General features: G+C 40.5%; 4 protein-coding genes across 5 annotated transcripts; all 4 read left to right on the top strand.

Annotated features, from left to right (window-relative positions):
* The first annotated feature begins 2,487 nt into the window (after positions 1–2,487).
* Positions 2,488–4,759, top strand: LOC115579918 (retinal cone rhodopsin-sensitive cGMP 3',5'-cyclic phosphodiesterase subunit gamma-like). The gene is made up of 4 exons (XM_030413648.1): positions 2,488–2,645; positions 3,887–3,998; positions 4,092–4,129; positions 4,214–4,759. Exons 2-4 carry the CDS (start codon positions 3,889–3,891, stop codon positions 4,288–4,290), a joined length of 225 nt encoding a protein of 74 aa, XP_030269508.1. The 5' UTR covers positions 2,488–2,645; positions 3,887–3,888; the 3' UTR covers positions 4,291–4,759.
* Positions 4,760–8,591: 3,832 nt separating this feature from the next.
* On the top strand, positions 8,592–10,919 carry LOC115580496 (retinal cone rhodopsin-sensitive cGMP 3',5'-cyclic phosphodiesterase subunit gamma-like). 2 transcript variants are annotated; one of them, XM_030414901.1, is made up of 4 exons: positions 8,592–8,710; positions 10,217–10,331; positions 10,425–10,462; positions 10,547–10,919. In XM_030414901.1, exons 2-4 carry the CDS (start codon positions 10,228–10,230, stop codon positions 10,621–10,623), a joined length of 219 nt encoding a protein of 72 aa, XP_030270761.1. In that variant the 5' UTR covers positions 8,592–8,710; positions 10,217–10,227; the 3' UTR covers positions 10,624–10,919. The 2 variants fall into 2 exon arrangements, with proteins under 2 accessions (XP_030270761.1, XP_030270762.1); XM_030414902.1 differs by having other exon boundaries at positions 8,607–8,710; positions 10,220–10,331.
* A 2,079-nt stretch (positions 10,920–12,998) lies between these two features.
* On the top strand, positions 12,999–24,804 carry LOC115579879 (uncharacterized). Its single transcript, XM_030413578.1, has 19 exons — positions 12,999–13,135; positions 14,047–14,200; positions 14,666–16,396; positions 16,514–16,653; positions 19,179–19,383; positions 19,468–19,572; positions 20,228–20,427; positions 20,943–21,084; positions 21,250–21,891; positions 21,975–22,022; positions 22,114–22,241; positions 22,355–22,474; positions 22,576–22,623; positions 22,801–22,884; positions 23,080–23,145; positions 23,851–23,911; positions 23,988–24,038; positions 24,625–24,669; positions 24,762–24,804. Exons 1-17 carry the CDS (start codon positions 13,124–13,126, stop codon positions 23,996–23,998), a joined length of 3,897 nt encoding a protein of 1,298 aa, XP_030269438.1. The 5' UTR covers positions 12,999–13,123; the 3' UTR covers positions 23,999–24,038; positions 24,625–24,669; positions 24,762–24,804.
* A 20-nt stretch (positions 24,805–24,824) lies between these two features.
* On the top strand, positions 24,825–27,435 carry LOC115579880 (uncharacterized). Its single transcript, XM_030413579.1, has 8 exons — positions 24,825–25,053; positions 25,673–25,753; positions 25,837–25,926; positions 26,027–26,122; positions 26,272–26,451; positions 26,623–26,711; positions 26,830–26,963; positions 27,106–27,435. Exons 1-7 carry the CDS (start codon positions 24,919–24,921, stop codon positions 26,954–26,956), a joined length of 798 nt encoding a protein of 265 aa, XP_030269439.1. The 5' UTR covers positions 24,825–24,918; the 3' UTR covers positions 26,957–26,963; positions 27,106–27,435.
* Positions 27,436–27,444: the final 9 nt, after the last annotated feature.

The following is a 27,444-nucleotide window of genomic DNA, read 5'->3' as shown; positions in this document are numbered from 1 at the left end:
GCACTTTCAACTGGACCGCACCTGAAGTCCTCTGACATCCTCGTTTAAGTTTGATGCACCTCATCGGACCTGACCTTAAAATCCAAGATGGCTGCCTCATAAATCAACACCTGAGAAAGTTGTAAAATATTGTGTATCTGCTGTGACTTCTGTCTTCTTTGTGTCTCATTAAAGAAGTACCTCACATACGTGGACGTGTTGATTCTGTGTTTTTAAGAGCAAAATACTGTGTGACGAGTTTTCAATCAACTGGTTTTGTAAAAAACAGCTAACAGTTTCTAACCCGGCTGGAACTGGAACCAACTTGTTGTACTGGAAAGCAGTCAACTCCGGTAAGACGCTGTTCGCAGCTCCCACTTCTGACTTCCGACTTCCAACTTCCGAGGAATGCACCTTTATACCCGCAAATTGAGCTTCATTAGCTTCTTGTTCCGCTGAGCAGTTTCAACGTGGCCCCGCCTGCGACACGTATAACTGTTGCATTCATTAATGAAATAATTAATCAACGGCTCTTCTAGACTTCCAATTTTATTCAGTCCTCTAAAATATGTATTACCTTTTCTTTCACAAAATAAACTTCTGGGAAAAAAAGTATTCAATTAATTGATAATGACCTTTTTTGGGCTCCAAGTCAAGTTGGCTTCAAAGCCTGGCGCTGTTCCTGCTGGCTTGAGACGGACAGACGGACACATGAATACCTGGCAACATCTCAAAATGGCCTCTGTTCACCAGGAGCACCCACACACACACACACAAACACAGCACGTCATGAGGTATGTTTTATTAGTTTATCTCAACTTCTTTACAGTTTCAGGAGGACTGTGTCTGCCGTCGGCCTCCCATGGAGCTCTAATCTGATCAACTGCAGGTTGAATCTAATTGGATGTAATCTTATCTAATGTGATGTAACTCAATCCAGTGTAATCTAATCCAGTCTGTTTGTGCAGCAGGCAGCTGACTAATGTTTACTGCATCATCATTATCATTCATAAGAAACAAAACAAAACAAAATGATTATCCTTTAATGCACTTTATTTAATGGGGAAGTGACAATTGACACTGATGATAAAAACCCATATTCAAAAACAAAAATACTATCATATCTATTTAATAGTGCAACAAAATTGATTTTAAAATATCCTTGCTTTATACACAACTACAAGACAATTCATATATATGTTGGATTACCACTGCCTATAGAAAATAGTGAGAATAAAAGAGTCAAACTTAAAATAAATCATCTATCCAAAATGATAAATGATACCAATGTATTAAGTTTCGGAATACTCACTCATACTAAATTATTCTCGTTAGATAATTATAAAAATAACATGTGTGAACATCTAAGGATTGTCTTGAAGTAATTCTTTGCAGATGAACAGATAAAAGTGTCGCCCACCTGCTGATATGAGACCCAATGATGGACACGGATCATTAATAAATCTGAGAGCTGAGTGCTGACAGCGTCTAGAAGGTTCAGGTTAGACTGTCATTGAAGGATCATGTCTGTGAGGAACATCTATAAACCTGTCAATAATAAATGTCGGCAAGTTTCTGCAAAATCATAAATAAATTCAAATGATACATTTCTTTATGTTGCAACTTTCCATTTCTTTAGGATACATTTTCTGTTTTTGTCTTTTTCGGTTGATGCACAAAAACCTCTTGATGAGCATCAGGAAAACTTTCTGTTCTGGCTTAAAATTATCTATTTTGTTGTCTTAAACGTAAACAAATTTTAATATTTCCCATATTAATGAGGTAATAATACAAACTTTGTCCATCAGTGAATAAACCAGCTGTTCTCAGAGGTGAATAAGGTCACAGAACACTGTTTGGAGCTAGGAAGGTGGCAGGGTCCGCCACATATAAACAATGTAAAACAGTATAAACTGTGTTGTTCTTTAGGGTCAGTTTGTGTATTCGGTTTATTCAGACATGAAAACAAAGAGTTTTTTTTTAACTAGGTTGTTTAGACAGATCTTAAAACTTCGTCATGCTTGTTAAATGATCTCGTCCTGTCACACTTACAAATGTTGAAACTCAAACTGAGTCATCAGCTTGGCGGCCTCGTCAGCTGTAAGATCACGATGATCCTCTCTGACTCCCAACGTGAAAGTGGGCTTATAAACATGTGATATGATACGTGGTTAATGACACGTATGATTCGTGGTTTGCAGAGATGTTGCCTCCAACATTTCATCCTGGTGTCTTCTTCTCTAAAATTCAATCGAGGATTTGTTCATGTACAACAAGAAAAACAAGATGGATTGGATGGAAGGAACACAAACTCTCAACTTAATGAAAAGCCGTTAAAGATGAGCCGTTATATCATGACGACCCAGAATGAAGCCTCACGATGCTTCTGGTAAACACTCAACAGACCTGGGACTAAACAGGGATGCTGACACAGGGACGAGCTGTTCCCACGATCATCAGATTATCTCGGTCGTAACACCATTAACAGCTTTGTCTATGAGCACAGCGGGTATATAAACTGTGGCAGACTGAGGGAGAACACAGGACAGAGAGACTGCAGAAAGAAAGAGAATCTTCTCTTTGTTTTGCAGATCTTCCTTTGCTCTTCGCTTCCAGCGACTTCTCTTCTCTTCACTGAAACAAACTCCCACCAAACTACAACGCAGGTGAGCACACGACAGCAGACGTACCTGTAGACTGCAGGGTGTTTTATTATACAGGGACATTTCAAACAGCTCAAAGGATTGTTTTCTTTTACATTTCATAATGTGACATGTTGGAAATTATACATGATGACTTACAGCTGATCCTTGTGTGGAGACAGTTTATCAAAAAACAGCCTGCAGCAAGAATATTGAGCATCAAAAGAATGTTAACTGATAAAACAAACACAAAGAACTGAACTGTTATTTATTTCAGCATATTTTCATTTTCAGATCAGCTAACTAACTGCAGCTGCGTTTGTGTCGATTAGAGCTTTTATTGTTTCAGCGACATCATCATTCACTGATGTTTACGTTGTTTTCACTCGTGTTTTTGTCTTTTGTTCAACATTTATTCAGTCAGAAGAAAGTTAGTTATGATATGTTCATCTTCAGTGTTTACATTTTTCTCTCCAGTGATGAGTTCTTATAGTTTTTGGTCCTCGCAGGTTTTTAGTTTCAGTTTCTCTCTAACTTCTCTTCTCAAAGGAAAAAAAAAAGTTGAGAGTTCTTTATCATTTAATAAGATATTGTTCATTGGTGTTTATTTTTGTTTATGTATCTTTGGATTATTTATTTGAAAATCCCAAATCTATTTGATCAAAAAGTTCGGCCAAACATTTAAAAATGTCTCTCTCGTCATATTTTGATGAGGAGATTGATACTAAATCATGACTGTGCATCTTAAATGCAGCTGGAGCAGGAAGGTGATTAAGATTAGCTTAGCATAAGACCGGAAGTAGAAGGAAACAGCTAGCTCGGCACTTTCTATTTATTTGTGTGCCCAACAGTACGACTTAGCTGACATAACTGACCAGTTAGGATCAGAGATCTTATTATGACTAATTATGGAAGCATATGAGCTTAACTATTAACAGTTAGGTAAGGGAATTAGCTGAGGACGGGACCGCAGCCTGGAACAGATAAGCTCGTCTCTAACAAGGACGTTATGGACATATTTCAGTATAGGCGTAGTTGACCTTTCCCTCCTGAGGGCTCACTGAGTAACACAGTACAACTCTCTTCGCCTTCATTAATATTTAACTGGACCACTTAAAATATTTTTATGCAAACAAGAAACATTTTTGTTGGATCCATTTTAGACTCATTGTGTTGAACATTAGCCACTGAGGGGCAATGCCTCTTCTATATCCTCTGTTCATTTTTATTTTCACCTCATGTTTGGATCTTTGTTGGTTTTGCAGACATGAACGCAGCAGCAGCAGCAGCTGAGGGCGCCAAGGCCGCTCCCCCCAAGTTCAAGCAGAAGGAGTCCAGGACGTTCAAGAGCAAGGCTCCCAAAGCTGGACAGAAGGGGTGAGAGTCACATCCTGACAGTAAACATCAGGCTGCTCATCCAACATCTCCAGTCAAACACAATATTTAACATCTGTTTTTATTCCCACGCAGGTTCGACAACGACGTCCCAGGGATGGAGGGTCTCGGAGGTGAGGCTGAACTTGATGTTTAATTTGGAGCTTTGACGTGTTTGAACGCTGCGTCTGGACTCATGTTGTGTTTCTGTCCTGCAGACTCTGCGGTCGTCTGCCCCTGGGAGGCGTTCGGTGACATGGAGCTGAGCGACCTGGCTCAGTTTGGCATCGTCTAGACGTCGTGCCAACTGGACACAGTTTATTCCTGGAGGCTGCGATTCAGCAGCTTTTGTTTTTGTTGCTCTCCTCGTGAGTTGGGGGCTTGGAAACGAGCCCGAGTGACTGATGACCGGAGAGCGATCAGAGCGACCTAAGAAGCTCTTGGACAGCAGCCCCCAAGAATGACTCTTCCTCTGTCCCGGGCCAGTCCACCTCTGCACCTGGAAGTGTTAGCATCTCTCTGAGCTCTGTTTTATCTCTGATTACAGCAGGAAGCCTCGCTTGTGGCCTCGTCGTCCTGTGTAGCCCGGCGCCTGTGTAAAAGTGCAAAACGCTGTACCGCTGCTTGGGTTTCAGTAAAGGATGATCAGCACACAACTGGGATTATAGATTATTGTGATCTATCTATCTATCTATCTATCTATCTATCTATCTATCACACTGTGATTATCTCTGTATAAGTGGTAATAAAGTGTTGTAGTTACATTTTTCTTGTTATTCTCTTTTCATTTCCTCCCTTCTTGTGTGAAATAATAACTAATTCACTCACACTGTCAGTAGAGAAGGTTCATATTTGTACCTTCAGGGGTTCAGCAGCTCAGATTCTGTTAATGTGCAACAGAACATGATCATTTGTGGATCCTTTTTCACATAAACTCAACTGAAAACAGCACAAATATAGAATACTTAATGTTTTACATCATCTAATTCATAGAATTGTTTAAATATTACTTATTCTGAGTTTGATGGCAGCAAAATGTTTTAAACCAGTTTGGACAGGAGCAACTAAAGACTGAGAGAGTTGTGGAAGGATCCAGAAACACCTGAGTGGAAGGTTCCACAGGTGATCAGGTTCAGGGGCAGCAGGTGATGACATCATGACGGGGTATAAAAGGGGGGCATCAACAGACTAGGCAAGGTTCCCCGCCCTGTGAAACACTTGACTCAGCCTGTCGTCTTATCACCTTTAACCTGTTTTGTAATGAATGTTATATGTTGATGTGTTTTCAGATGAAATGATACGTAACTTTATTTTGTTGTTGCTCGTCCAAAGAGACTTTCAGCGTCTCTGTTTGAGCTGAACATTTGGACCCGAGGGATTCATTCACACTTCCATCCAAATCCAAAAATCATTCCATTTGTCTTGATTTCATAAAGAAGGAGCTGCTTCTAACAGGGATGGGCAACTGGCGGAGTCAATTTCCAAATATCAATATTTGGTGTCGACGGGAGGAACATTATGTAAACAATGTGTATCTTGATGGGAGAGATAGGGCTACTTCTCTTCCCCATACCTCCAGCCTCAAAAACACAAAGAACAAACATGTTCTATCCTTTTTAACTCATAGAGAGGCGTTAGTGGAGCCTGTTTCGTATGTCCACGCGTGTTCTCCACGGCCTCTCCATGGAGAACACCGGAGCGCACTACAAGGATGCGAGGATCCTCGATCACGTTCACGGCCAGAGTTTACCTTACACACGGCTCTCCTATTTCCCCTTTCATTGACTCCTCGGCGTGTGTGATTACTCCTTCGAGCCTGCGTTCATCCGCAAAGGGAGCGGCACCGAGTGCGCTGCGTAAATGAAGGCCACGCGTGGCCCAGAAAGCACCTGCCGCAGGAGCTGGAAGACAAACGACTCAGCAAGGTGGAGACACTGCGGGTGGGACGGAGATGTCACTCAGCGGCGACACTGTGAATTGGAGATCTCCATGTCTCCCACTGGGTTGACTTTGTGGCACATTTTTATCGCTGTGCCAACTTGAGCGAGTATTCTCCATCACTGCTGCTGTCTGTCCTCTGCTGCAGCGGCGCAGTTATGCGCGTCTCCGCGTGACACCTCCATCCCGGACGCGTTCAAGTCCAGCAGGCTCCGCAGGTGTTTGATATAGTAAATAGCCGCCCGCAGTGTCTCCGACTTGCTGAGTCGTTTGTCTAACACACCTGATTGAATAATCAGCTTGTCATTAAACTCTGCTGACGCCTGATGACGATGCGTTCTTTTGTATCAGGTGTGTTGGAGCGGGGAGACGTTCCTGTTACGACCAGGGCCGAGAGAAAACGCTGCCGCAACATGGAAATGAGTTCTAAAGGTTTCATTTAAAAACACATCTAGTTCACAATCAGACATGCGAGCGTAGAGAGAGAGGCATTAAAGCTCATACAGTAGAAATGTCTGTACAACAATTCCAATTTAATTACAACAAACTGACACTTAATTGACTTGAAATATTGTTTTTAAAACTGAAAAAACATGTGTGATTCATGACACAACTGAAACAGGATCAATACATTATTTGTCTCTCTTCATTCACCACCAGAAGAAGGTTTCCTTAAATAACATCCTATGAGGGAAACTGAAAGAATTTGAATATTTATAATAAAATAATGAGGTAATAATACAAACTCAGAAATATTGATTTTCTCCATCAGTGAATAAACAGCTGGTCTCAGAGGAAATAAGATTACAGGACACTGTTGGAAGGTAGAAACGTAGCAGAGCCCGCCACATATTACTACAGACTGCTCCTTTAAACTACAGTCTGCTCCTTTAAACTACAGTCTGCTCCTTTAAACTACAGTCTGCTCCTTTAAACTACAGACTGCTCCTTTAAACTACAGTCTGCTCCTTTAAACTACAGACTGCTCCTTTAAACTACAGACTGCTCCTTTAAACTACAGACTGCTCCTTTAAACTACAGACTGCTACTTTAAACTACAGTCTGCTCCTTTACTGTAACATTCAGGAGAAGTCTTGTGTTTTTTGTGTGATCTAGCGTCTCCACTGTTTCTGAGTCATCAACACAAATCCCTGGTTCCTTTAATGATACAGTCAGATGTAATATTGGGGAGCTAACGGGCTAACAGCAGCTTCAGTTAGCATCAGCCAGCAACAAATAAAGTGATCTGTCCATCATGAAACTCTCTGAATCACAGACATCAACCAGAAACATTACCTCCATACAGTTTGACCCAGTGTCAGCAGTATAGTTGGTGTTGTGTGACTCAGAGCTGTACAGTGTGACGCACTAACAAACTGAAGTGATCCAGGTGGAACACAGATTGTAGGGAACATTATGACAACGTTCTAATGAGGAAGGCTCGACGGCGGCCTCCCTCAGAGACGTTGTGGATGATGAGAGACGTGCAGGACGGTATATAAATAATGTGTATTAATGTCCGTTTGACTTTCTTTATGAACATGTGAGCACTGTGGGTTATAGAGATGGTTATGACGAGTATTACGAGCGGGTCGCCGACTTTTTAACTGTGGAAATGATTAGCTAGTTAGCTGCTGTGCTAAAATAACTTGCTATCTGTTTGTATTGTGCTGTTTGTAAGTGGTACATATTCTGTTCCTGTCCAGATAACGAAAAACGACACACAAGCCTCCCGATCGTCGAAGGGTGACTTTAACCGGCTACACAAGCTGACACAGAGACACCAAGTCATTGTACTGTCAAAATGATTTTAAAGATGTTAATTTAAGGTCAGATAGTTGCATAATGATGTTGCTTTAATGTCTTCATTCTGGGTGCAAGATGCAAAGAGCAGAAAGGCCTGAGCAGCAAGAAGAAGACAGGACTGTTCATCTAATATAATAACCAAGGAGGAGGACACAGGAAAACAAAGCACAAATATATGGGTGACATCATCATTCAAGGATTTCACATCAGGAAATGAATATAAAGATGTGTTTCTGCAGGTAAAGGATGAGCAGAGTCGCATCAACACAAAGAACTACAGTGTGGATAAAATAAAAACTGTACATGTAACCTACGTGTTGCTCACATGGACCCTGAGGAGCTTACAGGTCGACATGTTGCATCATGGAGACTGTGGTGCTGTTAATGGGATCCTGTAAAGCTGAACTGAGCTCATACAGTTCAGAACATGTTCCTTATTATACAAAGCTCTCAACGTGTGTCAGATCATCACCTGTAATCCTCTGTTTTCTCACCAGGCTGAACCTGCACGACCCCCCGACACACTGCAGGGGATCAATAATCGTATCAGTTTAGTGTCAATTATCAAGATTTAATGTGAGAAACATTATCAAGAGAACAGATCCTGTTCATTTAACATTCTTTAAGCGAGCGGTGAGATCAGTTACATATTGGATATGATTATTTTAAAGGCAAACAGAGCAAAACAAAAAGTCAGTTTGACACTAGACTCTCCCTGATCTTTGACCCAGCAGCTTTAATCCAGAGGCTGGACTCAGAATACCCATCAGCCCTCCTGTTTTGAGGCCACGATGTTTAACGAGCTATTAGTGGGAGGTGGTCCAGGGTATAAAAGCTGGATGATGTCCTGGAGAAGACAGAATAGAGAGACTGCAAGAAGAAAGACGCTCCATCTTTGTCTTGCAGCTGCTTTTTTTGATTCTTCTCTGCAAAGAGAAATTTCTTTGACGTCTCGTCCTCCACAGAAACAAGTAAGTGCACCTTGTAAATGTTCTTTAACAGTGAACTGACTCTTTACTACAGGAGGTTATCATAAAGTGTGTAAATGTGTCTTGTTAAATACTCTTTGGTTTGTACAGTGACATGATATTTCACACTCTTTTGCAAAGTTTGAGCCTTAAATGTTTAAAAACTGCAAAGAAATGACACCACTGATTTAATATATGAGTTAAATATTAATAATTGTTTTTGATTTTTAATCACTTGAGTCAGAAGCTCAGAAATCATGTAAATCACACGACACTGATGTTCTTGTGTTTGGCTTCTTTATCTGCTGCTGTCTGGCCTCATTAATTTCTGATTGCTTTTAATTTTCCTTTAAAATTAAACACACAAGAACATAACTGTTGGTTCTCTGTAACTCGAGCACAAAATGAACGATTTTACTGAATAACTGAAGCAACAGGCATGAAGAATAACTGACAACATCTCTCTATAGAAGCATCAGCGTGAAATTAAATTGTTTCATAACTAATTTAAAGTTCCTTGAAGTTTGTTTGAGTTTTCTAACTGAAAGCAAAACGTCCAAAATAAAATCCGTTGATGAATTTACTAACTCAACAAGTTTAACTACTAAATATTTCCCCCTCAGAACAATGTTTTCCTACTTTAAATGCTATTAAATTGATCATATTTGGCTGTTTTTTGTTACGTAACCTGCAATAAATAGAATAGAAATATCACAATATAGAGTTATTTAATATGATATGAATAGATATATACAATATAATATAAAATAACTGTAAAAACAAATCTAATTTTTATCATTATTATTATTAACATTATTATTATTATTATTATTATTATTGTTATTGTCATTATTTGTAACATTTTATGAGTCTGATAATTAATGATTGACGTGTGAAACTGAAGACGTGCAGCAGGTTGGTCTGGGCCCAGTCGTGACGTAGACTCACCTGAGGTGATCAGGTGTTTCTGGATGTTCAGCTGCTAAATGTGTTGAAAATTATCTTTTGAAAATTAGATTATAATCCCTCGTTGTAATCCGCCCTCGTCCCGGAACGTCAGATAGGATCAATGAGATTTTCTTTCAATCCTCAACCTCACAAACATGTTGTGATCCTGTGACGGCCGACCTCTGACACAAACAGGATTAACATGTCAAATATGGAGAGTGTTTATGACAAGAGAGCAGATAAGAAGGCCGCTGAGATCAAGACGGCCTGTGAAAGGAATTATATAAGACGGAGGCGTGGAAATATGTCTTTGGACAATAAACGTTTTGGCAAACCACAGATATGTTCAAACAATTCCATCTAATTTCATCTAATCACAAAACATCTTATGCTCTAGTTTGGTTTAGGCACAGTCAGGTCAAAAACATTCAGGCCTCATGTGAACACGTTTCACAGAGATAATATAGTCAATACGATATGAAGCCTGTGACACTACAGAATGTGGAGGTATCCTCCAGCATTTATGATGAGTAACAAACATTTTTCTGTCTTTGTGATCAGAAGACTCCAAGATGAACGCTTCAGCAGGTGCAGGCACCAAGGCCGCTCCCCCCAAGTTCAAGCAGAAGGAGGCCAGGCAGTTCAAGAGCAAGGCTCCCAAAGCTGGACAGAAGGGGTGAGAGTCACATCCTCACATTAAACATCAGGCTGCTCATCCAACATCTCCAGTCAAACAGAATATTTAACATCTGCTTTTATTCCCACGCAGGTTCGACAACGACGTCCCAGGGATGGAGGGTCTCGGAGGTGAGGCTGAACTTGATGTTTAATCTGGAGCTTTGACGTGTTTGAACGTTGCGTCTGGACTCATGTTGTGTTTCTGTCCTGCAGACTCTGCGGTCGTCTGCCCCTGGGAGGCGTTCGGTGACATGGAGCTGAGCGACCTGGCTCAGTTTGGAATCGTTTAGTCGTGTTTGTTAGTCGTGAGCTGCCTCCCTGGTCCAGGACAGATGTGGAGAGGAAGATGTTTGAAGATGGAGGAGAGATTTCACAGTGGGACAGATCTCTGCTGGCTCAGGGTGTTTACAGGCTCTCAGTAAAGAAATGTTCTTCATATGTATATATTTATATGTTTTTCTAGGTCCTGGTTAAATACATTTATATCATTTTCCTATAAATTAAAAGTGAACACATCAGAACAGCTCTACATGACTGTGACTACATCACCTGTAACACTGTTGGTACAATAAAAGCAATAATCATATTTGTGTTTCTGCAGCTCATTTAATTCATTTATATTAAGTTACAGGATTTGTATCCTGCATCAACCGGGACATTATTATTGGTATCGATTGGTTTATTAGCAGTGACAGAAAATAACTAAGTACATTAACTCAAGAACTCTACTGAAGTAGAATTTCAGTTTATACTTTCCTGGAGTATTTACATTTCATGCTTCCACACTTCTTTTTGATCCACTACTTCTACATGATAACTTTAGTTACGAGTTACTTTTTTATGAGATACCTCAAAATGTTCATAAAAACACACTGATTAAAACTCAGCTTCTGTGTTACTCAAAATAAAATCTCAGTTTCAGCTCTAGTAGTTTGATTGTTGAAGCATTTTCTCACGTGTCATTTCATCCAATCAGGAGACGTTTCATTACAAATAGATACAGATGGTGTTCATGTTTTTACCTTTTACCCAAAGAAGACCATCTGTGGTTGAATTAATCAGATCAGTCGGATCAACTTCAAATGAAGACAGTCGAGAGCTTGATGTGTTTTTATTTCCTTTATTTTATTTCTGAAGTTACTCAACACTCAAGTCGTTCTCTTCAATAAGTACTTTCACAGGTAGATATTCTTATTACGACCTTTAAGCCATTACACAATTTAGTGAACTCAACTTATCTTTCAAATCAATTTAACATAAATATACAAGTTTTATTCATTTCATGTTGATTAAACTAAATATGTAGTTTTCATTTTCAGACAGATTTAATGTTCTAACTTGAAGTGTGTCCACTTGAAATGATGAGTAGGATGAATGTACTGTACAGAGTTCAATCAACAAATTATACGACCATTTGTATCATATTTGATACATAAGTTTCTGAGACCTCTATCTTATCAACATAATCAACACTTTTCTTAAAAACCTGTTGTATATCACCTGATACATGTATTCTGCCCACTAGTGGATAATCATTCCACTGCAGGCAATAGAAGGACTTTTTTTTGCTTTTTCAAAATGGCCGCTGTCATTAAATCATTCACACACTTTTGGCAGGAAAATCTTTGCTAATTTTCAAGAAGTTACAGTAAGAATAACATTTATATGGTTACTAATTTTTTTAAGTAAATATGTTCTGTATTGAATCAATGCATAATTACTCAACGATTCATTCTTTATATTACAGTTAAACTGTGTTAAAAATGTGTGTATCAAATTCGATACTGCAGGTATATATGGTTCTTTATTCTTGAAAGGTCATGTCACATTTTTGTAATGTAATCTACATCATGCCTACCACAATACATACACACATGCCCGCCGACAGGGGGGACAAACGGGTCTGCTGTCCTGGGCCCAGGGTATGGGGGGGCCCAGAACTGGGCCCTCAATAAATTATGGAATAATTAAAAAAGAATTTAAAACATTTTAAATAGTGGTCAAGAACACCCCCCCAATACAAAAATGGTTTGGCCACTGATCAACGGGGTGGTGCAACATAACCTAACAGACCAGCTCTAATGTTAACGTCCAATAGCTTGTATAAAAGCCCGACACAACACGTTATCTTTGACAGAAACAGTTGAGTTTGGTAGCTCCGTCAGAGAGGATGAGACAGAGAGGAGAGAGCTCCAGCTGCAGTCAGGTGACAGAGAGAGTGATGCGGGAGGGAAGGAGTCAGGTTGCCGGTGAGAGAGACAGAGTTTCCACGGAGTCTTAAAAAGTCTTACATTTGACATTCTCAATTTTAGGCCTTAAAAAGTCTTAAATACGTCTATATTTTGCATATAGGTCTTAAATTACATTTAATTTGGTCTTAAATATGTACGTTCATTTGCCGCGTCCGTCATCGTCTTTTTATGTTTGGAGGAAACCGAGATTCACAGTCAGCTCCGTGTGTTCTTCTGTCTTAAGTATCAGGAACCTAAGTTGCATTTTGCCAACAGCGCGGTCGGAATTTATCGGCGTACACTTCGCCATTTCCGGAAAGATTTAGACAGCATAATCTGCCAGACGACCCTCAGATTCAATAATACCCAGCTGCAGCCACTGCTACCCCCGAAGCCACTACAAACCACGCCTATTACAAACCACGCCCCTACAAACCACGCCCACGCGTTGCTACGGTGGCCGGGGAGGACACAGCAGCAAACCGCCATAAAACACCTAAGAAGATAAAGACGAAGACGAAGAGACGAAGAGGAAGAAGAAGAAGAAGGCGGCGAGACAATGCCGGTTCAGGTGAGACGTGTTTGTATTACTTTTATAGGTGTAAATAGGAGGTGTAAATCTTTTACATTTAATGTCATTTTAACCGTACATTCGCCAACCGCAGTTGCCAGCAGCGCCTGCAGGCAGACATGATAGCGAGTCCGGTTCAGGTCGTTTACATTTTAGGAAGATGTTGACGTTTAATTAATCTTTTGCTAGATAGAAAAAAGCATTAATGACTGTTTTTCAAAGACACCGGACTCTCATTTAACTCAACGTATCAAACTAAATATTTTTAGCAAAAATATATTCTAAGAATAGTTTCGGTGATATGTGTGTTGGTGAAGTTTGATTGGAGTGTGATTTACAGTTACAAAATACGTTTCTTGAAGTGCAGCCTGGTTGCTTTGGAAAGAACAGTAAGGCTATTTCTAGTTGCAGCTGTGTCTTCCTAGTAGACCAATTCAAAGTTGGGTTCCTGATTTGTTATTTAGACACGAACATTAGAAAATACGGTCCTGTGTTTGATCTTGACAAGGGAACAATGCAAAAAGCATAAATTGACCATAATCTGATTTTGTAAACTTTTAAAAGTTATGCTGTAGACATGTAGATTTGAAATGAAATACGTTTTTATTCCTGCTATTGTGCATCAGTAACTTTTGTATGAATTTAATGGCCAGTGGAGCCATGTATTCAGGTGTTTGCAATGAGACAAGTAGGACAGGGCCTTTGTTTTAAAATAAGCTTTGGGTTGAGTCTAGGAAAAGACACCTATCTTGTGAGCCATTCAGTTTTAGCCTTGAGCTCTTACATCAGGTTGGAAACCTGCAGTATTGAATAAATAACAAACAATATAATTGGCTTTAATGCTTTATTCCTTTTATAAAAAGGATGAAGTCAGGAAGTATGAGTTTTAATTGTATTTTATTCTCCTATAGACCAACATCACAACATTTCGAGAGGGCACATGCCCGGAGCCCATTGAATTAGGAGGAGACACTTTTCAATGCCCATTGTGCCAGACAGTAGGGCCATACCATGCCCTTATTCCCCATTTGCAAGGCCACCAGTGGTCAGTCGTTAAATATGGAGGTAAGTCCAACCACGATCATTGATATGATTTTGTTAATGCTATTATCGCTTCCCCTTTTGATCTGATTCTTTGTTAAATATGTTATCGATTTATGGTCAGTATTCTGTGCCGGGAAACTTTACTGTTCTATTGTCACTGTTAATCTTTTGGCGTGCTATATACAGTTTAGAGGCTGCACTGCTCTGCACTTGAGTTCTTCCTTTGTCGATCAGCATCAGATGATATTGGTTCCAAATTCAATTTGTTGTTAATTTTCAACTGGAAGTGTATGTACATATATATATATACATATATATATATATATATATATATATATATACATATACATATACATATATATATATATATATATATATATATATATATATATATATATAATTTTTAGTATATTACGTATTTACAACATATTTTCTTAACATACACCTTTTTAATATCTTCCATATTTGTTTCTGTCATTCTTTCAGGATATAATGTCTACAAATGCCACCTTCATTGTGTGCCTAGCAGCCATTACCATTGCAGCTTCTGTCCGAGAGTTATTGTGAGAAAGGAGCTGTTCTTCAAGCACCTCAAAACTTGCCTAACGGCAGGTACAGCAGTGGCAGTGACCGCACTTCCACCACTAACGCCGGCGGCAATGGCGGATCCACCACTGACACCAGCAGCGCCAGCAGGTCCAAGATTGACGCCAGTGGGTCCATCACTGACGCCGGCGGGTCCATCACTAATTCCGACAAGTTCACCACTGACGTCAGCCGCGCCTGCGGGTCCAACATTGACGCCAGAGGGTCCATCACTAATGCCAGCGGGTTCACTGCTGATGCCAGCAGTGCCGGCGGGTCCATCACTGACGCCAGCAGCACCAGCGGGTCCAACATTGACGCCAGAGGGTCCATCACTAATGCCAGCGGGTTCACCGCTGATGCCAGCAGTGCCGGCGGGTCCATCACTGACGCCAGCAGCACCAGCGGGTTCAACATTGACGCCAGAGGGTCCATCACTAATGCCAGCGGGTTCACCGCTGATGCCAGCAGTGCCGGTGGGTCCATCACTCAAGCCGACGGGTCCATCTCTGACATTGGCAGCGACAGCAGGTCCACCACTGGCGACAAAGGCATCTCAAACTTTATCAAAGAAGATGTCTCCAGCAGCAGCAGTGACAGCCCCCAAAATATTGCTGTCCAAGCGTAGAAATACCACATGTTGTTTTTGCAATTTGGTATTACAGAAGAAGAACCTCAAAGCTCACATTCAGAGACAACACACATCAAAAACACGCGATATAACAGCAAATCGCTATCTACAGTCTATATGTATTGATAAAAAAAGGGGCATTTTTGCAGTTTTAATGACATTCAAAGGTCCTGCCCATTACATTCATGTCCAAAAGTGTACCTGGGGTGAGAAGCCACAGATTACCTGTCAGTTGGACACATGCAACAGGCTATATGAGTATGCACGCAGAAGTGGGCAAGTAGGTTTTGACTGCCAGCATATTCAGTCATTGGTGTACAGTCCTGTAGCCACCAATTTACCTGTTGCCATCGATGAAGAGATTCTGACAGATATGGTAATCAACAAATGGTTCAGCAAGGACACAGAGCGAGATTGTTTAAAAAGGAAGCTGGCTGCTGATGCAGAAGGTGCGCCACTGAGCTTTGAAGTAAATCTCAGGCAAGAACAAAGACAGTACTTTTTTTCGGTGTTTGAGCCACACATCTCCTCATACTGTAGATTTGGAAGGCTCATGGTCCACTACAATGGTGTCAATAATACCTGGCATTGCCCTTGCGCAAAGGCTCGAAAATCCTGCCCACACAAAGCCATAGCAAAGTGGCACCTGCACCAGCTAAAACCTGAGATCTTCACAAATCCGGAAAGCTGTCATGAAGACCCCCCTGAGACATTTTCAGTTGAGAGAGATCCTGCAGTCAATACACAAGCAGGAAACTGCTCCCTGTATCCCCCAGAGGGGGAAGCACTGGTGGAAATGGTGGAGTACCTTATTTCACACAAGGCCCTGCCAACAAATCTCCCAAGAGACCTGACATTGTTAAGATCGTCATCAGATATGTCTAGGAAGTTGGTACCACGCGAGAACTATTGCCACAAGTGTCCAGGCAAAGTTCCTCTTTCAGAACCGATTGTCATATCGAACAAAGCCAAGATTGTCACAATCGCTGAAGTTGTGGAGGGTAGGTTGCAGTCCATGATAGCAATTGCAGTTGTTGTTGTTTTAATTTCATGTATGATGAATATAGTCAGTCATTCTATAATTCTGAAAATATTGACTTTTCTTTGCTTTTTTTAAGGTGTAACAACATATTGTAAAAAATGTGCTGCATGTGGCACATTTTACCGTTACCAGGAGTGGGCAGAGGGGCTACATAACTTCAATGATCGTGTCATTTTGACACATCATTTCTGTCTGTTTCTGAGGAACTCCATACAGGTACGTGTGTGTGTGTGTGTGTGTGTGTGTGTGTGTGTGTGTGTGTGTGTGTGTGTGTGCGCGCGCAGTTACAGGAGGAACCTGGAGAAGCGCCTCACAGGGAACAACGCCAGAGAGGTCTGGAGAGGCCTGAAAACCATCTCCGGCCGCAGATGAAGGACAGAGTGGGAGGGGCCCTGAATCTGGAGACCAGGACTGGGCAAACAAGTTGAATCTGTTTAACAGATTTGACTGTGCCACATCTCCCTCCCCCACCCACCAGAGCTCAGACCTTACTGTGCTGTCACACCACCACCCCGCCTCTCCCCCCAGTTCACCTCTGTCACCCCCACGCCACACCATCCCCCTTCACTCCCTGCCTGGTCAACCCACACACCCCACCCCCGACCTCTCTCAACATGAGTCACTCACATGGTCCCACCAACCCCCCTCAGCCTTTACATAACAGCTGATCAGATGAGGAGGGAGCTGAGGAGGGCTTCTGGCCCTGATGGCATCAACTCCAGACTGCTGAAGGACTGTGCAAATCAGCTCCGTGGAGTACTCCTGCACATCATCAATCTGAGACTCAGTCTGGAGAGAGTTCCACTCCTGTGGAAAACATTGTGTGTGGTTCCTGTCCCAAAGACTGCGCACCCCAGGGAGCCCAACCACTTCAGGCCAGTGGCTTTGACCTCCCACCTGATGAAGACCATGGAGAGGATCGCTCTCAACCACCTTCATCACCTGGTGAACAGCGAGATGGACCCTCTGCAGTCTGTGTATTGACCTGGCACTGGTGTGGATGACGCTGTCATCTACCTGCTGCACAGGTCACTTTCGCACCTGGAGAGCACTGGGAGCACTGTGAGAGTCATGTTTTGTGACTTCTCTAGTGCTTTCACCACAATACAGCCATCACTGCTCAGGGGGAAGCTGGAAGGAGCGGGAGTCGACTGCCACCTGGCTGCATGGACCACCGACTACCTCACAAACAGACCGCAGTATGTGAGGCTCTGCGACTGTGTGTCTGATGTGGTAGTCTGCAGCACAGGAGCTCCACAGGGTACAGTGCTCTCTCCTTCCTCTTCACACTCTACACATCAGACTTCAGCTACAACACGGACAGCTGCCACCTCCAGAAGTTCTCTGACGACACAGCCATTGTGGCACGTGTGACAGAGGGGAACGATCTGGAGTTCAGGAAGGTCATCAACAACTCTGTGAACGGAACCACCTGCGCATCAACGCTAGCAAGACAAAGGAGGTGGTGATCGATTTCTGGAGGAAGGCTCCTCAAACTGCACTGTTGAACATCCAGGGTTTGGACATCGAGATCGTGGAGGAGTACAAATACCTGGGTGTTCACATAAACAACAAACTGGACTGAACACGCAACACAGATGTCCTGTACAAGAAGGGCCAAAGTCGTCTCCATCTTCTGAGGAGGCTGAGGTCCTTTGGAGTGTGCAGGTCACTGTTAAAATTTGTTTATGACTCTGTGGTTGCATCAGCAATCCTCTATGCTGTGGTCTGCTGGGGCTGTGGAAGCTCAAAGAGGGACAGGAAGAGACTCAACAAGCTGGTGGAAAGGCCTGGCTCAGTCTTGGACTGTCCTCTGGACTCCATTGAGGAGGTGGGTGAGAGGAGGATGTTAGCCAAGCTGACATCAATTATGGACAACCCCTCTCACCCACTACATGAGACTGTGGGGGCTTTAAGCAGCTCCTTCAGCAACAGACTGCTTCACCCACGGTGTAAAAAGGACCGCTACCGCAGGTTGTTCATTCCAACCGCTGTCAGACTGTTTAACACCAGTAACTCTTAATGTAGCACAATAAGCACCTGCTTCTCTTGCACTATTTTACATTTTGTACCTCCGCCACCTTGTGCAATTATACTGTGCAATAATACTATAATAAAATCTGGTTTTCTTGTTTATATTCATATTTATACAAATACACTGAGTCTGTTTATTCTTAAACACTGTATTTAATTTCGACACTTTATCTATATGTATATAATGCATATTTCGCATCCTGTGTATATACAATTCACATAACGTATTGTCCGTTATATATTTTATTTCTATTTTAATTTGTTTACTTTATTTTTTCTCTCTTATTCAAATCTTTCTTAATATTTCGTTAGTATTGTCCTTATTGTATGTCTGTATGTCTGTCCACCTTGCTATTGTGACATGTAAATTTCCCACGTGGGATAAAATAAAAGTCTAAAGTCTAAAGTCTGCATATTTTATATATAAATAATTATAGTTTTGTTTTGGGTTCTTTTCCAGTAGATACAATCAACGTGTATAGTCATCTCAAAGATGACAAAGATAAATTGTCATAGCAAAGGGTCTGATTACTACTTTCCTTTTTTGATTAATATGCATTTAGAGGTATGAAGTGTAGATTGATTAGGTCAAGATTTAATTAAAAATGTTTTAGCAAAAGGCTGCAACATAACACAATGTGAAAAAAAATGAATTGATTTTCTGAACCCACTTTATCTGATAGCTTTATATTCACACCCATTTCTAGAATCATACAGCTGTCGCAAGAGTGGTTGAGGCTTTGCAGAATACAAACAATCAAAAGTATCCAGAGCCTGATTTGATTCTTCATGGGTACCTTCATTTTGAAGCCCTGTCATCCCACAAATATGACTTCTCGTGTGTAAACTGCGGAGATCACCCCCCTGTTGTGATTATGGACCTGCACAAGAAGGGAGTATTCAGTATGCCAAGTGTGTACCTTTTTCTATTCATGTTTTTCAGAAATGGGACTGCCTCTTACAATCGCCACTAATTGTTTGTGTTTTGATATTCAGTGTGTGACCTCCAAGAACCACCACCTGAATTTGATGGCCAGGTGGACGTTGATGACTTCTGGCATTCTGTTGGCCAAGAAATTCTTTGTCGAGGCTTTGTGAAGAGTAGGTGAAGATTTTCAACTTTGAATAATTGAAAGGGAATGGTTGATGTTGGGTTTCAGTGGGAGAAAGGATTCCACAAGTGATCCAAACACTTTCAGGGGAGGAAAAAAATTGCATAGGTGGAAGTAGCAGGACTCCAGAAAATAAATTCTAAGACTTAAAGCTCAGTTACATTTTTTAAAAATGTTTTTGACTAATGCGTTTCGGCAGAGTGCCTTCATTAGAGATTCATCCTCTAATGTTGCTCTGTGGCTTGACATTATACATACTGAAAGGAGATTACATAAAGTACCCTATAAGCCCCCTTTGCCGAGGTGGAATCTAATAAATTCCTTTGGCTATATCTTAATTGCATTTGGCTAAGTCAAAATGTATGACAAACTGCAATGTTGGACTGTCTTGGGCTTGGCTCATTTTTAAGTGGGATCAAATAATATGTCGGTGCTATTGGCCTTCAGGAATTGAATGAAACAAAGGAAGGTAAGGGGTGTTCTTTTTAGCAACTGTAATGGGAGGTAACAGTCTCATGTATTGAAAATCATCATCATTTAAAGGGTGCTCTGTGCCAGATGTATCTAACTGCATACATTGATATTTCTTAAATGAGCAAAGCTAAGGAGTCCATGTGTTTTTTGTGTGGTTGTTCCTTCTCTAGGTAATGCTACAAATCCATGCGTGATATCGCCATCGTACCATAAATGGGCACCTTGGATTGGACCAAACACAAGGGCAAGCAATGTCTTATTAAACACGGAATACCAGAAGGGTCAAGGCAGCAAGCGGGCAAACCCTGCAGATGAAGCTGAGATGGATATATCCGAGGACAGATTGATAAACGAAATCATGAACTTGAAGGTGAGATTAGCAGTGATGTTTTGGATTACAGCCGGCAACGTACAGAATAATTACGCCAGAGTCAGGGTGTAATGTGTTGTACTAATGGTGTACCTGCACAGTACATACCAATACATATCTGTAGGTACAGGGGAACAAGATGTTAATTTATGATATAAAGGGATAACAAATCAGGAATTCACAAGGTACTTGTACTGTAGTCATCATTTAACTACCGGGTATCTATTTTATCATTACAGTGTATATATGACCTACTGAGCAATAATCTGGCACTTTAGGAAGTATTAGGAATCATTTAGGCTGTTGTCAATACCAGGTACATATTCTATAAGTAAGGGGTATGCAGGCTGTAATCCAAAGCATTACCAGATTAGTTTCAGATTTTACCCTGAAATGGTCACATTTATTACGTGCATATTTGTGCATAACATAAGCATTACTTTGAATGTAATTAATGCTAGCATTTCACATTAAAGCTTATGTGGCTGTTCAAATATTTGCCCATGTTTTTACAGGTTGACGCTGTGCGAAACCTGGTCAAACAGTGTGGCCTTGAGTCAACGGGTTCCAAAATGGATCTTATCATCCGGTTGAGAGACCAGATGAAAAGCCGCAGTGCTTTTGACAAGGTCTTTCAGAAAGTATGGGGTGCATCTGGTAAGTTTATCTAAACACAACAATACAAATCTGAGATTTTTGCTGACAATTACATTTATTTAAAATAACGCATCTGTAACACTATCTAAGTGAAACATGATTTAAACCAAACACTTCTAAATATTTGTCCATCTCAATTTTTTCTTTTCTTTGTTTCTTGTTAAGGTGGCTGGGCAGTGATAATGTGCCCCTGTGGAATCATAAATTCGATTAAGTTCAATGTGAGGGCTGAAAGTCCACGGGACTACTGCGATTTGTTGCTATCATTTAAGCAATTTCCTAACGTAGTCATTTATGATTTTGCTAGAGGTTTGGCCACACACACAAACCTGCGTGAACCATTAAAAATGCCTTTTAGGCCAAATGAAGGCAGACTTGCTGATGCCACGCCCGAAAACCTTCAGTCTGCACAGAGGGGTCATCTGAAAGTAAACCTGCCATGGCTAAAGGTGAAAAAGGAGCATGCAGACAGCAACGCACACCCCTCTACAGGTTCAGCTGAACACTATGCTCTCTATGATATTTTCCATGAGGCCAACACCAGGGATGAAAAAGACTGCTTGAGGAAAATTGCTCTGGTACCTGAACTGCATGGCTGGGTGAATTCTCAGGTAGCAGAGCAGTTGTTCTCCAAAATGAGAAAGAACAACTACTTTCTGAATATGATGTCTCCGGGGAGCCATATTTTTCTCATGCGTTCCATCATTCACCATCACAACACCATATTAAATGAGAAGACCCTGGCTGACATTCATAAAATCTCATCAGCAGACATCACACTGGATTCATCTGGAAAGGCCATAATGGGTTTGTAATATATTTTTTAAAGATAAGGTAATAATGTATTGTATGCACTGCTAAATTAATGTTTAAATTATTTCATTTTCTAGCAAATGCCCTTTTTCTGAGCGGAACTTCCCTCCCAGCACATCCCAAAGGTAATTTTTGGAATGCCATCTATATAATTGATTTTGTTAGACAAACGTGTCTCGTGAACAAGGCATGATGATGTTATACCTTTTACTACAGTGCAATTGGACCCAGCAAACACTGACCAGTGTTCAGGGAAATGTGAGGCCATGACAGTAATTTCATCACTAAAACCCTGCAGAGCCTCATGGAGTGTAAAGGGTCATCATCCACTTCAGGATCAGCTGGTAAACAGATATTTCTGCATACTGTCATTATTGTTAACAACTTTCTTTTTGATAAATTGTTAATGTCCATGCTTTTTTTTTCGTTTCCTGTTTATTTATACCTGTGACCTTAGATCAGTTATGTCCTGGATGTTACGAGACCTGGAAATGAGCTCATCATCAAAGACGGACCAACTTGCCTTTCCAGAAGTGACATGTTGACCCTGGGACTTCAGAGAGAAATGGACTCAATGGTACCTAACAACTGTACATTTTACTGATGAAAGCATGTTTTCATGTTTTCAAAATCATTAATAATTCATTGTATGATGTTGTTTTTAAACTACATCAACAGGTAGGGAATGGGTGCCTCAGGCTGGTCCGGGAGATGGCAAATATGCAGGTTGGTTTAAAAAATATATATGTAAGACGTTTAATACTGACCAAGATTAAGTGACTAGATGAAAAGGGAATTTCTAGGCTTGCATGCATTACATAGATGTATTGATAGGTGACACTGAGCCATATGCTTTACCATTTTCTAGCACTTACAAAATCTTGGTATGCTTTCAATCTACAGGGAAGGGATGTTTTTGTTGCAGACCTGCATGTCACTCCAACATGGCTCCCTCCCACCAACTGCGATCCCCTGCTCCATTTCCCAGTAATTAAGCTACATAAATAGTCATTTTGTGAAAAGTTTTTGCTTGTCCTAAATACTATGCATCAAGGATAATTTAATGCAAGGATAATTCAAACACTAAGCTAATTAAAATGTCTCTTAGCCTTGCAACACTATTATGTCTAACAAATCACTACTGAATATCAGTTTTAATAAATCAGCTAATTTTTTTAACAGAAAGATGCTGACCAGAAAGATGCCCTCATCATCCCCCTGTGGATTCCAGGACATTTCCTCCTGAGTGTAAAGACATTATACAATTTGAGATACTGTATACAGAACATCATTTTGTGAGCGGCATACAATGTCGGCACAACATTTGAAGACTTAGTCGTGGATGATGATGTCTGTGTTTTAACCTTCAAGTCATTTGTGAGTTTGCTGTGGCTTTTTGCTTATTGTACAGACTGTCTATTTTCTCTAGGTAATGAGGCCACTCCAGAAAGAAATTTTCTTTCTGGATTCCCATTATTTCAGAAGAGCAGATGGTTTCTCCAGTCAGGCCTACAGGAATCTGTTGAGGTTGCTAGTGTTGTGTGTTCTGGCGGTCACGTTACCCTGACCTGCCAATGTTTCGAAAAATTTCCAAACATACAAGTTCAATCAGGAGGTAATGTGACATTAAATGCACCAAGCACTGAAAGATTGTTACAGGGTCAGGCAAGATTTGCTTCTAGAGAGCTGAAATGGACTCAAATAGACAAATTGTCAGTGCAGTCAAAAGGAAAGGGGGACAGAAAAAAAATCCTCCTTGTTGAACTTTAGGAAATTATCAATATTTACCTATTTGCATGGTCCAGTTCTTGGACATGTTCCCTCTTCTGTGGATTACAGATTTTGATACTGTTCAAATTGTGACATACCATCAGTTTTTGTTTTTTCTCCCTAACAGAATCTTAGCGGTGTATACTTTTTATGTATTACATTGCTGTGTTTTTTGTTACCCAGAGTTGTTGCCCAGCAGATTGCTGTGGGAACCTGGACGGAGAAGACTGCTCTGGATTTGGAGGTATTGCCTGCAATACCACTATCAAATTGATGTGTAATTATCTACTATTTGTTAACTGTAACTGTCCGTCATACAGGGTGTTCCTAAGCAGACACATGGCAATGATTGTGGTGTCTTCATGATTATGGTGAGTGAGGGTAATGACATATAAAGTAATGTGGCACATGATTGTTTTTTTTTTCTTTCTTTTTTTGATAGTTATTTTTAATTGCAGCTTTAAGCTAAGAATTATTTCACTCTTAAGTCAATTCTTAGGAGTAATTCTGAGCAGCTTGATAAATACGGGTCCAGGTAAATACAAGTTCATCAAATTTTGTTCCAGATATAGAAGTAGTGATTTATATATAACAATACATTGGATGATATGTAGTATTTTCCATGGCTCCAATACAATTCAAGGACAATGTTTGGCTCATGTACAGCAATACAACACAATTTAATGACCTGAAATCAATACAGTAACTTTTTTGAAAAAAAAATTAACCAGTGTTACTATGAAGTAAATAAACTGATTGTTGACAGTGCTCTGCTTTCTGTCTTTGCAGTATGTCATGTCTTTTTGTAATGTACAGTTTATTGTTATGACAACAATATCCTCATCTGCACTACATATTTCAGTGTAAATGTGTGCCCACTTTTTCACTGAGTAGTCAGCTGTCCATTATTACCTGTGTCTTACATATGTTGATTTATATAATTTATCATCACTACAGTATGCCTGGTACATTGCCATGGATGCTTCCTTTGACTTCAGTGTTGTAAGTATCCTAAAAAATTGAAAAAATTATATAACTACATTTTTCATACTATAAAAAATGTATCTTTATTAAGTAACTGTGCTCTTTATTAGGATGACATGTGTCTTCTGAGAAGATGGTGGTGTATTGTCCTACTAGAAAACCTTGGGCTGGAAGGGTACGCTGCAGGACTTTTCTGAAAGATAACTCAATTTTTAATTTAATTATTAAGAACACTTTATGGTGACACTTATCTCTTGATTCTGGGTCATGGAAATGTATGTTAATTACAGGTACGGAAGGAAGTTTTCCCATTTTACAGAAGAAGGAAAGGCAACCCTTCGTGACAATGTACCACCTGTATTCAGGATCACACGAAAAAGAAAACACAATAGCAGCACCATGGTCAGTGAAGACCTGAGACAGTATCCATCATTCCTGCCTGTTTAAAAATAGGTCACCACTCAAACAGCTATTAAATGAACATTTGTAGCAGAAGATGCAATATGTTTTCGATGGTACTGTGTTGTTATACAGTTACATTCAAAATGATTGCACCCACATTGCAAAATTGATGTATTCGAAAAATAAACATTTCTGACATGCACTTAAACGTCACCATTGACAAATCTTTAGCCAGTGCAGTTATTTGAAGTAATATCTAAAGCGCACCTGATATAACTATTAAAGCTATTGATAAATTGCATCAGGTGTACAACACCAGTTTTGCAAATGTGTACTCCTTCTGGGAGATTCCATTGCGGGGATTGAATGATTTTGAGACAGCAGTAGTCATAAAACGTGGGATTTTGTGTCAAATTTTGAAAAATCCGCAATTATCATTTGTTGTCTTGAGCTTTTCCAATGTTTTTTGTTGATTTGTTTATTGTAACAAATAGAAAGTTTGTAGATTATGTCAATAAACCTAATTTGCAATGGGGGTGCAATAATTTCAAGTGCAAACGTCAATCCTCCCTGGATCCCCATAAAACGAACTGACATAATTATGGTTTGCTTTCTGCAGAGTCCACAGGACACCGACCCTGCCACCGACCACATTTACACTAAGAGGCCTTACAGCTTTCCACTCAGAGAGCAGGTTAATGTGAGTGAAGATTATTGTATGAGAAATCATATCTAGTGTTTACAGCTGTGCACTAAGTCATGTCTTTGTGTGTCTTGATTAAGGACAATAATGACAGCATGGACCAACATGCTGTCATCACAAACGGAGATGTTGGTATCCTGAGTGAGGATGCATCTTTCCACAGGCTTGTGGTAAGGACATGCAAAGGATCAACAAACAACAAATCTTATTTAATATACTTAACCAGAATAATTATTTTCAACATCTGAATGCTGTTTAATCAAATTTTAGGAAAGGGCTCAGCAAGCTGAACACCAAAGAAGAGTCACTAGTGACCTTCTCGTGAAGTTCATCACTCAGGATAAAGGCCTGCTGCAACATCTTGAAGTGAGTTTGAAAATGGAATTTGAGTCACATACTGTAACTAATTTTGATCAAAACATGATAAGTGAATGATTTAAGTGAAACATTTTCTGTTAGCCTAGTGTTTCTACATTTATTTTGTGCATCCTCCCAAAAAAAAAATATTTTTACAGGCGGTCATCGCAGGAAAAGTTGCATCCACCTGGGCAGCATCAAAGGGCAGGGTAATAATTTTCTTTGAGGAGGATGAGCAGCTGGACAGAGTGCTGGGCTTCTTGACAAGCCTGGCTGAAGCACAGACATCCAGGTGTCACAATCACGTGGCATTCGTTATGGATGTGCTTCTGCCAGAGGTAAATTATGAAACTTTTTTTATTTATCTGATTAACATATGTTGTATTATTATTGTTATTATTATTATTATTATTGACAGTCTTTAAATTATGGTTAATATCTTGTTAACTGCAACATGACAGACTACTTGTCTAAATGAAAGATGTCCTTTTGTTTACCTCATGACACAGGCAACTGTCCACGCCCTTGCAGCTGTCCATGCATTTTCTATTGACAGAGCCATGGAAATGTATAAATGTGGACTGCAGTATGACTTGAGGTATGCTACATACATAAGGAGAGTGCTAATACCTATAAGTATTGTTTTTTACAGTGACAGCCTCTCAGTGTGAATTTCCTTTTACTAATTGCTATTTTCTTCCATTTTGTCTCATCAGTGAGAAACAGCTGTTGGCTCATTACATGGAAAAAAACATGAGCAAGGAGGCACTACAAAAACTACAAAAATACGCTGAAAAACTCAGAAGAGCTCTTGACTCTGAGGAGTTTTTGAAGAGGCTGTAGAATCCATGTATGTAGGATGAATAAAAAAAGTCTGAAGTCTAGAATCATAAATATGTTGTTGAGGTGAGCGTGGTGGGGGCACGGCTGCAGGGGAGAGAGACAGAGGTGGCACCCAGTTACTAATCACTCACTCCCTTTGAATGCATTAGCGGCTCGACCTCAGATGGCAGAGGCGTGAGAGATGCACCGGAGAGCAGACTGAGAGTTGGGGAGCAGTAAAGGAGCAGGAGAACAGGAGCAAAAGACGAGATGCACAAGCCGCGTTCGGCCCTGGGCTGCATGGTTGCAATAATACCGGCTGCATGGTTGCAATAATACCCAATTCCATGATTGTGTTGTGTTAAAAAAAAAACAGAACCCTAAACCCCAGTACTGTGTGTGTGTGGTTTGTACATTAAGAACTCACGGTATCCTGGAAGAGGGTTACATATGTGAAATGAGAACGTTTTCTTCCCAATAAAAGTTGTTTCGGGCTGTTTCATTTGTCT

The sequence above is a fragment of the Sparus aurata genome, chromosome 4 (genome assembly GCF_900880675.1).
Source record: "Sparus aurata chromosome 4, fSpaAur1.1, whole genome shotgun sequence".
In the NCBI taxonomy this organism is placed as follows: domain Eukaryota; kingdom Metazoa; phylum Chordata; class Actinopteri; order Spariformes; family Sparidae; genus Sparus; species Sparus aurata.
This window is presented reverse-complemented; position numbering and strand designations above follow the sequence as displayed.

Coding starts and splice junctions, on each gene's coding strand:
- LOC115579880 (XM_030413579.1), top strand. CDS start 24,919: ATGGAAATGTATGTTAATTACAGGTACGGAAGGAAGTTTTCCCATTTT. Junction 25,754..25,836: donor CACTCAGAGAGCAGGTTAAT/GTGAGTGAAGAT, acceptor GTCTTGATTAAG/GACAATAATGACAGCATGGA. Junction 26,123..26,271: donor GCCTGCTGCAACATCTTGAA/GTGAGTTTGAAA, acceptor ATATTTTTACAG/GCGGTCATCGCAGGAAAAGT.
- LOC115580496 (XM_030414901.1), top strand. CDS start 10,228: ATGAACGCTTCAGCAGGTGCAGGCACCAAGGCCGCTCCCCCCAAGTTC. Junction 10,332..10,424: donor CCCAAAGCTGGACAGAAGGG/GTGAGAGTCACA, acceptor ATTCCCACGCAG/GTTCGACAACGACGTCCCAG. Junction 10,463..10,546: donor AGGGATGGAGGGTCTCGGAG/GTGAGGCTGAAC, acceptor TCTGTCCTGCAG/ACTCTGCGGTCGTCTGCCCC.
- LOC115579879 (XM_030413578.1), top strand. Junction 19,384..19,467: donor GGGAGTATTCAGTATGCCAA/GTGTGTACCTTT, acceptor TTTGATATTCAG/TGTGTGACCTCCAAGAACCA. Junction 22,023..22,113: donor CCTCCCAGCACATCCCAAAG/GTAATTTTTGGA, acceptor CTTTTACTACAG/TGCAATTGGACCCAGCAAAC.
- LOC115579918 (XM_030413648.1), top strand. CDS start 3,889: ATGAACGCAGCAGCAGCAGCAGCTGAGGGCGCCAAGGCCGCTCCCCCC. Junction 3,999..4,091: donor CCCAAAGCTGGACAGAAGGG/GTGAGAGTCACA, acceptor ATTCCCACGCAG/GTTCGACAACGACGTCCCAG. Junction 4,130..4,213: donor AGGGATGGAGGGTCTCGGAG/GTGAGGCTGAAC, acceptor TCTGTCCTGCAG/ACTCTGCGGTCGTCTGCCCC.